Source organism: Python bivittatus, unplaced genomic scaffold (assembly GCF_059951505.1).
Source record: "Python bivittatus isolate LINGU-HERP-01145 unplaced genomic scaffold, Pbiv_v1 ctg000690_np1212, whole genome shotgun sequence".
Classification (NCBI taxonomy): Eukaryota; Metazoa; Chordata; class Lepidosauria; order Squamata; family Pythonidae; genus Python; species Python bivittatus.
Window position 1 is genome coordinate 12,617,517 of NW_028277096.1, and position 13,014 is coordinate 12,630,530.

General features: G+C 44.3%; 1 protein-coding gene across 2 annotated transcripts in view; it reads left to right on the forward strand.

Moving 5' to 3' along the window:
• GTF2IRD1 (GTF2I repeat domain containing 1) overlaps positions 1-8,401 on the forward strand; it is a 136,650-nt gene extending 128,249 nt beyond the window's left edge. The window contains exons 25-27 of one of the 2 annotated variants that reach the window (XM_088152580.1): positions 267-304; positions 1,479-1,618; positions 7,875-8,401. In XM_088152580.1, the coding sequence (XP_088008706.1) occupies positions 267-304; positions 1,479-1,618; positions 7,875-7,943 (247 nt within the window). In that variant the 3' untranslated portion in view covers positions 7,944-8,401. The remainder of the gene's footprint in view (positions 1-266; positions 305-1,478; positions 1,619-7,874) is intronic. The other variant, XM_088152581.1, reaches the window with a different exon arrangement.
• The last annotated feature ends 4,613 nt before the right edge of the window (positions 8,402-13,014 follow it).

Sequence of the window (13,014 nt, forward strand, 5' to 3'; positions counted from 1 at the left end):
GGACGCAGATCTCTCACCATAGATCTGAACTGAATCAGTACTGGAACCAAATGAAATTAGGCCTAGAGCTAATGGATCATTAGGCTTCTGGTTGTGTAACCCTGATTTAGAAAAATGTTTAATACAGACTTCCAGGCCTCCAGGCATTCCTACATGCCATCTGGAACATCAGTATTAGCCAGTAGCAGGTGGAGATATTTTTAAGCATTGTCATCAACCTTAATTTCTAAATGCCATCTCATTCATACTGTTCTTTTTCAATGCAGGCCATTTGCAGACCTAGGTCCTGAGGTCAAACCACCAGGTAAGGTGAAAAATAGGGCAGGTGGGCAATTTTCTTTTAAAGATACTTGTTTTGGAAAGAGGATTTGTCCCTCTTCATAGGCATATAATAGGAGTCTTTTAATGTGATTCTTTTGAAATCATCCAGAATTGGTCTGCATTTCAGGGAGCTTTCAACAAGATATCTAAGGACCTGAATTATTCATAGAAAAAAGCCACTCCAGTATCCTGGACAGGGCAAGGGGGTTGGAAATAACTCATTTGATTTCCTCAGTATCCCTAAAGTAGCATCTATCTAAAATGAGGGCCAGTGACATAGGGCTTGTGTGTTCATAAGGCACCCATAATGCCATGACATTTTTTAAGAAATGGAAAGAATGGCTGAAGATAAGCCAAATTCTTGAATGATCTTTGTGTTCTAATTGTATGAACTCCCACGAGATTTGGTCTATTTTTAATGGGCATATATTGTGTGTATAACATTTTCATGCCCATGGAATCATATATAATTGCTTTGCAATAATATCTGCCACTGCAAAGACTTTGGGAGTGGAAACATCTCTGGTTTGGATTATTGTCCATAAGACGGCTTTTCTAGATTTGCACAACCCATAAAAAACAAATCAGGGCACCCCACATCCAGCTAGAGTATTCAACTACCTACTCCAGGAAGACTGTCCTCTGAATGCACGTACTCGGCATCTTTCCCCATCCTGTTGCTTTCAGAAGCATTGGACTTCAGCTCCCATGAGCCCACAGCAGGTGTTGTGGGAGTGGGTGATGCCCAGCATCAGACTGGGGAAAACTGACATGTGTGGCTGGAGTGCCTGAGGCATTTGCAGGACTGCAGTCATCATTTGGTAGAGGCCAAAAGTCCAGGTGACCATCTCCAACCTAGCATTTAGCTCCCATCATTCTTAAGCCAAATTACTTACGAATTCTGGAAGCTGCAATCCCATTTATGCAGAAGGTAGCTGGTTGGGGGTGGCTCATCTAAGTACTGTGCCTCTGCTGCAAAGTTGGATGAGGAATGTGTGGTTTGGAATAGAGGAGGGGAATTTGTAACTCTTCCTCAAGCACGCCACTTCTCCATAGCTAATGTGCTGGAGGTCCATTACATTTATGGAGAAGATGTTGAAGACAAAGTGGAAGAACCATCCCAGTTGAAACCCTTGTTCTCCTTTGAATGCCACTAGAAAACAACAGCATTGTTCCTAAACGGAAGCGGAAGAGGATCTCAGAAGGAAATTCAGTCTCTTCCTCATCATCATCGTCCTCCTCCTCCTCCTCGTCAAATCTAGAGTCCACCTCATCAACCAATCAGATCTCACTTGTGGTAAATATAATCACTACAGCTTGTTTTTGAGGGAGGAAAGCATCAGTCTGTGCCTGAATTGTATTGTCTAAACTATATGATTTCAGATTGCAGGCAGAGGATTCATCTGATAGCATATAACTCCTGCATGAAGAAAACTAGCACACCAGGAAGAAATTAAGTGCAGATATTTTCCTTAAAAAAAATAACTTCCTTGCATACAGGATCATTTACCTTATGAAAAGGACTTGCATCCTGCAGTGCTACATCTAAGCACAGGATAGTAAAATAAATAGAAAACATCTCAAATATAATAAGGACTAGAACAAAAGCTGGTGCAAACCAAGATAGGAGCGCGTCTATCCCCATTCCACATAGAACAGCTGACCGGACTGGCTGCTGCTTCTTGCTTGAATATTGCTAATGGAACAATGTCCTCAGTTGTAGTGGAGATCATTGGCTAGAGACGAATTTCTTCTGGGTTGATCTGATTTTCTTATTAAGAGGAACAAGCAAGCAGCAGACAAGAGGGCAAATTGGAGCTAAGTTCTCACCCACCAACTTCTCAGCCGTTTGCCCAGGGGCTAGCCACTTTGCCACACTTAAGCCACACACTTCTCCAGAGTGGTGGTGGTCTCAGCTGGCTACCTTATATTCCTAAGCAGGGGTGTGCAAAACCTTTCAAATCTGAAACAGTTATTTGAAACATATTGGTCTGCCTTATGGCAGCGTTCTGATGCTGCTCCGAACATCCCAGAGGACTTTCATACTCAGAATAGCTGTTTTGAGTTTGAATAGGTTTTTGAGCTTGCGGTGTTCAGAACAGTTTGGGGATAGTCAGAACAGAGTTGGGATACCTCTGGAAGGGTTGGGACAGCTGTTTCTCCTGCAGAGGAGCCAGAGACGACTAAAATACAATAAAGAGACAAGACTAGAAGATGCTGAGGCTGCTTCTTCTAGGCGGGGATAACATCATCCCCAGTTCTGGCCTTGTCTTAGCTTGCTTCAGAAAACACATGTGCCTCTTGGCTCTGCCAAGGTTTCCACCATTGCCATCTTGCTTCTTTGCCTCCTTTTTGTTTCTGTTTTGTTTTCCCTTTGAGTTATTCTCTGCCAATCCAGCCCGCTCACTATGTGCTCCAGCAGCAACTCAGTATCTGTGAATACCTCAGAGGCTCTCTCTTAATAGCGGAGACAGAGCCAGGAGGCCAACCTCCACTGGTATGCCACACATCGTCTCGCCATCCCACTCTCGCCGTATCCTTCAGGAGATCTGGCTAATGCTGAAACTGCCAAGGGGCTGGCTACAAACCATGTATCCATCACAGCCACTGGTGGGTCTAGGAAGGGTCTTTCTCCAGGAAGCAGAAGTGTCCAAGCACCGGAGGGAATAGAAGGTGGTAGTGCTGGGTGTGTGATTCCCCCACTCATGGCTCTTTACTGAGGAAGCAATAGCCTCTGACCAAGTAATTGCATCCCCCACCAACCTCTGTCAGCCTTCTGTTCCCAGGGAGGGCCATAACTTTCCATGTTGAACCAGGACTTTGCTGGATCAGGCTTATGGAAATGACCATTCAAACTTTGGGGGTAGAAAGGGTGGGAAACCAGATATAGGGTGCCTCAGCTGGATCAAATTGCAATATGGGGACATGGTAGAGAGGGAAACAGTGCTACTCACTGTCTCCCTACACTTCTTCTCCAGACAGTCATGCAGAGGTCAAAGCCTAGGTTGCTGCCACAGGGAGACAGAGCTGCTCATCTAACTAAAGTAGGAGCACCTAGCCTCCTCTCCTTCTTGTCCACCATTCACATATCCCTGTTGAGAAGATGCTAGTGTGGATAGTGCCTGGTTGTTATCCAGAGTCATGGCAGCCAACATGGCCACTAAGCAACAACTGTGGCAGAAGAACTGGGATGCAGACTTTAATCCAAGCGAGTGCTAATTTGAGGCACATTTCAAAAGGGAAGGACATTTTGAGAGGCCCAAGATGAGGTCCTAGCCAACACCAAGGACAAAAAGAGAGAACTGCCTCTAGCCAATAAAAACTATGAAGACAAGGAAAGCAGAACATTGGCCACAACTTTAATTTCAACTGGTCCCAGATCAGATCCTTCTAGTCCCAACCCCAACCTACAGGGAATGCAGAAAGGGGGATGTAGCTAGTAATGACTGTTGTAACCACCAGGTGGATGAGTGGCTAACAGAATTCACCCATCTGTGGATCCATATAACATCACCAAAAGCTCTTTTGAACCATTCCCCAGGTCATGCAAAGGTCATGCAAAGAAACAAAGCATTACCTGCTCTTGAAGGCCATAATCCCCCTTCTCAGCACACTGGCAATTGAGCAGGTCCAACAAGGTAAGAAATTCTCAGGCTCATATTCCATATTCTTCATTTCCAAGAACAAGTACAGTGAGTGTATTGTCGAAGGCTTTCACAGCCGGAATACGATGGCTGGTGTGGGTCTTCTGGGCTGTGTGGCCATGTTCTGGAAGTTTTGTTTCCTAACGTTTCACCAGCATCTGTGACCGGCATCTTCAGAGGCAAGATGCCGGTCAAAGATGCTGGCGAAACATTAGGAAACAAAACTTCCAGAACACAGCCACACAGCCCAGAAGACCCACACCAGCTACAGTGAGTGTCTTGGGTTTGGAGACAGTGAACTGCCATATTAGATACTGCAAGTTCCAGTTGGAAACTCTGAGATCCATCATAGAATGCCTCCAGGAAAAATGATGACATGACCTGTCCGGATCTTCAGGAAGCCTGTCTACACATCTTGATACACCCAGCCTACAGGAAATTTCCAAGGCTTGAATACGAGTGTGCTCACTATTGATGCTGTTCAGCTTGCCAGTGTTCATAAAGATGATGGTAACAGTTGTAGTCCATCTCAGATCTTGGGGAATACATGTGTATCTCTGTCTAGATGATCCAATCCCCATTGATCTTACAGAGAAAGAAGGATGTTGTGATGCAGACTCTGGAGAACATGAGCTTTTTAATCAACAAGGTCAAAAGTATTCTTCAACCAACACACAGCCTACAGCACATCAGTGCAGTTCTCAGCACAGAAGAACTGATCATCTGCTAAAGGAGAGAGAGGAGACCATCCAGCAGCTAGTCATATCAATCCTTGAGACTAGAAACCCAAACCTCATGACGCTTGCCAGACTCCAGGGCCAGATAATCACTTGCATAGGTTTACTACCTTGGGTGAGATTCCAGTCTGCTCCCTCCTATGGATGCTTCTGCCTTTTGAGAACTTAATAGCCCAATGAGCCTGGGGATAAGTGGTGATCCCAGTGAAATTAGGAAGTGGTGGCTCTCAGAATCTATATTCAAGGGTAGAGATATTTAAGAGAGACATTTAAGATTCTAGAATAGATTGAACAGAATAAACTTGTGGGGGTTGGGGGCTGTTAGGTTAGCAAAGACATAGTTCACGCTAGAGAATGCATTCTGCTCAGATAGCAGCGGTGGAATATCCTGTCTTGGATGTAGGAAAAAAAATCACTATAAGTCCAGTATACTCTTAAAACCTGGAACACAGTACTTGGAATACTAGAGTGAGCATCTGAAATACCAAACTTTTCAAACTTGAAATATTTTGCACACTGCTAATGAGTGGCTTGGTTAGCTTTAACCTACTTGGGTTTTGTAATCTAATGTGTTGCCCAAAATGATTTGAGGTATTATGCAGATAGAGAAAATGGGCTAATCCTATACCCAGGTTAAGTGTGTTATGTGAATGCAACTGCCTCTGCATAGACAGCCATGATGCCTTCCTTGGACGATCTGAGAGAGAGTTTTATAGACCAGCAGGTTGACTGGAGGGTGAGTGTTGGTTGGTGTTGCTATTGCCAAGAGATTTTGGGAAAGCACAAGAGAGGGAAATCAGAACAGAGTGGGGTAATGGTTAAGGTGTTGGACTAGGATCTAGGAGGGCCTGTTTCAAGTCTGTCCTTAGCCATGCAAGCCCGCTGGGTGATTTTGGGCCAGTCATGCTTTCTTAGCCCGACATGACAGGATTTTTATTATGAGGAAAGATTGGAGAGGGCACTGCATGCCACCTGGAGTACCCAAAGGAAAGGTGGAATATAAATCCAAAAAATAAATTGTGCGAAAAGAGAGTCAGATCTCTTTCCATGTCAAACAGAAGGTCATGAGACAACCGTTCTTCTTTCAGTAACTGGGCATTTTAAGCTAGAAAAATCATTGTGTAGATATGTCCCATCATAGAAAGCAGTTTTGCCCAATCTTCCTTATATCCCTTGGCTTTAGTACTGATTCTGGTGGGTGGGTGGGATGGTTTCTAATGCTCATGGTGATATGGAGGAAAGTACACCAGGGTAAACCTTTAAGTTCCATTCACATAGCCCTCTTGCCCCAGCTCTGAGATGGCCTGCCTAAAGGTCATCTTGGGGCCAGTCTGCTGAAACAGGATCAAAGGGGCACAGCAGGAAACTGGTATTTTCCAGTGGAAAATTATACAGGCCCTCCTCTACGTGAACATTCTCATTTGCTTGGAGGAAGAGCCTAAGGGAAGACTCCAGTTGGCCTGCTGTAGGACCCCCCCCCCCAATCCAACCATGCGGCTTTGTACCACTGTGGCTGGGTGTCTCTTTTGGCTGCCAGAGCTATGGCTAGCAGCCAATGTTTTCTTTTTGGGTGTGTGTTCATGTGTGTGTGGCTCCAGTGGGAAGGCTGACCTTGCAGAAGGTCTTCTACAAAGTCACCATTCCTATCAGTAGCTTCTGCTGCCTCTTGCCACAGCAGTCCCTGTTTTTACTTCCATGCCTGTGGGAGAGCACCGCTACCACCTCTGGCTGTCATGCAAAGGCAGTGGTGTTGTCCAGCAAGTGAGAAGGTCAGGGTGGGGATCACCCTGGTGAGAGGCAGCAAGGGAAGAGAGCGACGGCAGAGAAAGAGAAGCGTCCCATCTCAAGGACAAGAAGAAACCACATCGCTGGAGATGTGGGGAAGGGAACTTTACATTTCTGCTTTGCTTACAGTTGAGAGCAGCAGAGGTGCCCATGGGGGAGGTAATAAAAAGTCAAGATGGCAGCCGTCACTGTGCAATCAAAGCCCTGCCTGTTTTTTATATACAGTTGCCATCTTGACTTTTTTGTCCACCTCCTTGTAAACAGCGCTGCAAAGCAGCTCAGCGTCAAAACTTTAAATGCACACAACACACTGTATGTTAAGAAATGTATGAAAAACAGAGTTCCAGTATTTAGACCATTAAGAAAGTTAAGGGATTAGAAGATTATGGACATTAACCACCTGAAAGCAAAACACGGCTGGATTTAGAACGAATTTGAAACTGGTCAGGTGTATATCGCCTATAGGTGTACATAACTTATGGTAAGATTGATGGCTACTTATACCTGATGAGTTCAAAGAGAACAAGTCATATATTGCCTCCAGGTGGTCAGTGCAGGTAAAAACAACATACAGGATAACAATTAAAAATTACTGTAAATATTAGAGAAACCACCCCCTCCAAGAGGGGGAGTGGAAGCCACATGAAACCTCATAAAATGAGGGCACGACAAAATATCACATCTGTATCTCTTCACCGAAGAGTGGAGTGGACAGTATATAGCATTCTGAACATACGACAGGAGGGACACCTCTGGGTCCGCTCAGTTAAAGAATGCCACCTAACGGGACCTGGGAAGCAGGCCTTATCTGTCACAGCATTTGCCCTCTGGAACGCCATGCCCACCGATATTAGATTGGGCCTGACTGGCAGCCTTTCCCAAAGCACCAAAGACCTGGATGTGCTCCAGGGCACAGGGGTTGGCAGGTTAAATGGGCTGTGAGATGAGATGTTCCTGTATTATTGAGTGTTTATTGGGTTTCTTCTCAGTGATCATTGTAGGTTTTTAATGTTTCGTTGATACTGGGTTTTCGTATTGTTTTCTTTTTTTTAACGTGTTGCTAGCTGCCCAGAGTCACATCTGTAAGATGGGTGGCCATATAGATTCAATAAATAAATAGGACAGAATAAGGCAGTTCAATTGATTAAATTTTTTTGGATTTATTTTTTTAAAATCCCAGGTTTATTGAATGACAGATGATTATTAAAAAAAAATTGAATTATTTTTCAGCCAAATTCTTAACAACCCATAACAACCAAGGCTTCCTTAGATGAGGTAGTTATGTGCAAAGTCTTAGCATGAGGCAGAGATTGCTCTGTATTGGATTTTGTAATCTCAACTGGATAGACCTTTTGTAATGCTTTTTTTCTCTTGCTTTTCCCTGCAGCAATGGCCGATGTACATGTTGGACTATGGGGGTCTCAACGTTCAGATCCCAGGACCTATGAATTATTGAGACCTCACCTTCTGCATATGAACCTCAAACGAAAAGAAAGAACTGCTCGTGACGTGTAATTTTTTTTGTACAAAGTGTATATTCCAATATGTAACAATGCCTTTTAGTTTTTCCAATGATTTTTACACTATATTCCTGCCACCAGGGCCTTTTTGAATAAAAAAAGAAAGGAAGTGTTGCCTTGCTCTGAAAAAAAAAAAGTTGTTTTAAAGTTATTCCTGACCATGGTTGCGCACTTAAACACACAAAGAGTCAGTAGTTTAGGACCAAAGTATAAATTGGTTATTTGCTAAGAACAAGGAAGCAATGTTTATCCAATCAGCCTGTTGGTGCATCTACCCAGGACAAAGGAAGTTTTGTGACTGTGGACCTTGTTTGGGGGGAAGGCATCTCCAGAGACTGCAAGGACACTGAGATAGGGATATCACTGATGGGGCAGGGCTGAAAACTGAGGCCCTTTTTTGGATTTTCTAAGAAAATAAATAGGTGCATCGAGCACACTGGAGGTGTAATGCCCCTCTTCTGTTTTTTATTTCTGAAAAGCTCCCTGAAAAATAATACTGATTGGGGAAACTGGACAAGGGGTCAGTTACATGGGCAAGGGGCTGTCTCCCCCTTAGTCTAGCCTATATGCGCACAACCCACAGCTTGCCAGAGGTTCAGAAGTGGCCTTCAAAACTGTCCTAGATCCATCACCAAGCTTTCACCTCATGACCAATGCCATCTCTTCTCCTCCCCCTTGTTCTTGTTCTCTGTCTCAACCTCTTGCCACTGCCTCTCTGGGCCTTTGTCCCCTCCCTAACCATGGTAATAATAAATGATTCTGCTAGATCTGAATCTACTTAGACTACTCGGTGCAGTCAACAGTTCAGCGACAAGTTTCTGGCTCTCGGTGTAGCCGACAAGAAGATAAAGACTTGTCTTCTGGAACATTTAAGTTTTCTTGGCAGGAGTACAGAAAAGATTGCCACTGCCTTCTTCTGAGATGTATTTTTTACTTTCCAGTCTACCCACGGCCTTGGGATTTCTCAGTAGGCTCCCATCCAAGGAATAAGTAGATCCAACCCTGTTTAGCTTTTTCAAGATCAGCTCGGGGCTGCTACTCCCTGCTGAGTCTGTCTAACAAAACCCACAACTAAAAGGCCTTCCCCTTTATCAATATTACTGGCAGGAATACTGGGGAGAAAAGCAGGTGTCTGTCAGAAACTATTTGTGAGTTAAGAAAATAGGAAGTGCCTTAATCATTGGGGGTCTAGATCGGTATTGTTACTATGGATTGGCAGAGTTCTGAGGAGATTCGGGAACAGTTTATGCACTGCATTAAGCTGAATTTGTTTAAACTTTTGGTGGCTCGCTATCAGCCCAGCCCCGTTCGGTCACAGCTAAATGTATTGTGTGCACCTAGAAAATGGAGTTAAGCAAATTATATGAAGGCAGCCCATCTACCTTATTTGTAACTCTATTTTATTTCTTTAAAGCAACGTGGTATGTTCTATAAAGGAAATCCAAACTTAACAGGTACAGGTGATCCTCAGTTAATGATGGTAATTAGGAGCAGAATGTCTGTCGTTAAGCGATGAGGTCATAAAGCACGAAGTCACGTGACCATATCACTTAATGACCGCAATCCCTGCAGTCCCTGTTGCTGTCATTAAGTGAGGATCACAGGTCGTTAAGCAAGGACCTCCTTGCAACTTCCTGCCAGATTCCAACAACCAAAGTCAGTGGGGAAGCCAACAGGAAGTTGCAAGTCCCAGGTGGCTTGCAAGCAGGCTGGCAGGCAGGTAAGTGGCTGCTGCCGGGTGGGGGAGGGTGCATGAGTGCTGGCAAGGCATGGGGCAACCACAGCGGGGCTGGGGGAGGGTGTGTGAATGGCCGGTGAGGTGCAAGTGCAATGGGACTGGAGGAGAGTGTGCGTGGGAGGCTGATGAGGAGCAGCGGGGCTGTGGGTGGCTACTGCCAGGTGGGGGAGGGTGCCCAAGAGTGCAAGCAGCCCCAAAGCTGTGGCTTGTCAAAAGGCCCCAGAGCCATGGCGCCTCTCTGCATGTGGCTGGGATAGTGAGCCCAGCGGAGGGGAGGCAGGTGAAGACGATGAAGGTCTGCGGAGGGGGGGCGGTCATAAATGGGGCTGGCTCGAATTTTTTATCATGTGACTGTGGGGGCACTGCGATGGTCATAAGTTCAAGGACCGGTCACAGGTCTTTTTTCAGCACCGTCATAACTTCAAACGGTTGCTGAACGAATGGACATTAAGCAAGGACTACCTGTAATACCAACAAAAATGTCACACAGAACAGCAGGCAACCTTTGTTATTCTATGAAAGGCTTTCTCCAGCTAACCAAAGTAGGGAAACTGCATTCCCCACAGAAGTCCCTAATTTGTCTTTATAATTGCGACAGTTCAATTGGTGTTCCTCCAGCCCTAGCACCCAGGGAATTCTGGGCTGTAATGGAGGCCATCTTGAAACTATTAATGGTTTTGTTTAACTCTCAGCCTTAAGAAGAATTCTGGAGAACTAAAACTTTGTCCACAATTTTATTACATATATATAATCCTGTCACAGAACTTGAAGAATTTTCAGAGGTGCTTTGAACCAATCAGCTCTTGTTTTAAGAAGAGCCAAGCTCTATGTTAGGATTAGCACCATGCAGCCATTGATGGACCAGTTCAATCCTCGATGTCAAGATATATCTGGGTGCCTATTGCAGTTCAGATCATGACTTGTTGGTGCTGGGATCAGAGTCAAATTATGCCACATCAAAAAGACAGCACCACCAAAGAAGTTTAACATCACCAAAATCCCATCCATGCATGCAGTTGAGGTGAAAGATAGGTTTGAACTGCTGGACGCTGCTGAGAAGATACCTGACGAATTGTGGCAGGAAATTAAATCGACCATCGTTGAAACAGCAGTTGAACACATACCACACAAGAAGCCTGAGAAAAAGTGCAAGTGGCTCTAAGATGAAACTGTCAGAGTAGCTGAGCAAAGAAGAGCAGCCAAAGCAGCAGGCAGATGGGCAAAAGCCAGGAGACTGAATGCGGATTCCCAGAGAACAGCCAGGAAAGACAATGAAGTTTACTGGGACTAGCGTTGCAAGCAGCTAGAAGAGAACTGCATGAAGGGCCACATCAGGAATGCATTTGCTCAAGTCAATTTACTGCTCGTAAAAGCATAATCAAAAACAAGCAAGGGCAGATGGCAAGAATATACAGAAGAGCTGTATGCCAGCAGCAAAGAGGGCCAGCCTCCTCAAGATGATGAGGAAAGGGAAGCAGAAATAGAAGCAGCCATCCTTCAGGAAGAAGTTGTGTGGGCAATGTGCCAACTGCCAAACAACAAGGCCCCAGGTGTTGATACCATCCCTGCAGAATTGCTGTGGCCTGGACTGCATTCACCCACAATCATCACAGCCTTGTGGCAGAAAGTTTGGGAAATGAACACTTGGCCACAGGATTGGAAACGGTCAATGTTCATTCCATTGCCAAAAAAGGGTGACTCCAAGGACTGCTCCAATTACCGCACAATTGCCCTCATCCCTCACACTAGCAAGATTCTCCTTAATCTTTGTACAATATACAAAGATTATTGTACAATAACATCTGGCACCAACCATTGAAAGAGAATTATCAGATGTTCAAGCTGGCTTCAGAAGGGATCATGGCATTCATGACCATATTGCAAATCTATGCTGGATCATGGAAAAATCTCAAGAATATCAAAAGAACATCTACATCTGCTTTATTGACTACAAGAAAGCCTTTGATTGTGTCGATCATGACAAGCTGTGGAGAGCCCTAGAAGACCTAGAGGTGCCAACACATCTGGTCAAGTTGGTGCAGTCACTGTACACAAATCAGGAAACCACTATGCAAAAACCATATGGAGACACTGATTGGTTCAAGATAGAAGAGTGCTGCAAGATTGCATTCTTTCACTTTTCTTATTCAACCTGTATGCCAAAGTGATCATGAGGAAGCTGGAACTCGAAGAATCAACAATCAGAGTAAAGATTGGAGAAAGGTAGATCAACAATCTTTGATATGCTGACAACACAACTCTCCTCAGAAACCAAAGAAGGCCTGAAACATCTGATCAAAGGGATTAAAGAAGAAAGTGAGAGATTTGGCCTCTTCTTGAACATCAGAAAGACCAAGTCATGACCACTGCAAAGAATGGAAATGTCAAAATAGCAATTGACGGTGAAGAGATCAAGTGTGTGCAAGAATTCCCTTTCCTAGCATTGCAGATTGATCAAAGCAGTGAATGCAGTCCAGAAATAAAGCATTGAATCGCACCAGGTTGCATAGCAATGATAAGCATGAATTGAATATGGAAAAGCAAGGACATCAGCCTGGCAACTAAATACAGATTAGTCTACCCTATCGTGTTTCCCATAGCTACCTACAGTTGTGAAAGTTGGACCATGAAAAACTAGACAGGAGGAAAATGGACTTGTTCAAGCTGTGGTGTTAGAAAAGGCTCCTGTGCATTCCTTGGACAGCAAAGGTGACAAACAAGCAAATTCTGGAGTGAATAAAACCAGACATATCACTGGAAGGCAAAATCACAAAATTCTGCCTTACTTATTTCGGCCGTGTCATATGATCAAACTCACTGGAAAAGGCAGTTATGCTTGGAAAGGTCAGCGGTAAAAGGAAACGACGCCAAAAAACACAGTGGCTAGACACCATCAAAGTGGACACCAACCAGAGTATAAAACAACTGGAAGAAGCTGTACAAGATCTGAAAATGTGGAGAGAGCTGGTCCATAGAATTGCCAAAAATTGGTCACAATTGAACGGATAGCATCATCATCACAATGAAGCTACATGACAAATGTATTGGGCAAGACTCTAACTCTGGGATATGCAGTGTAGCACTAAGGATACCAAAATATTAGGCCTTGGTGTCAACGGTAAAATTTTGCTAAGCTCACATTGACATCTCGATAGATTCTAACCTTGGCAGTAAACCAAGTAATTCCATTACCAAAAAAAAAAAAAAAAAGGTCCATAGAACTTGATTAATTGAATGTAGTTAATCCACAGCGTGCAAGTAGCCGAATA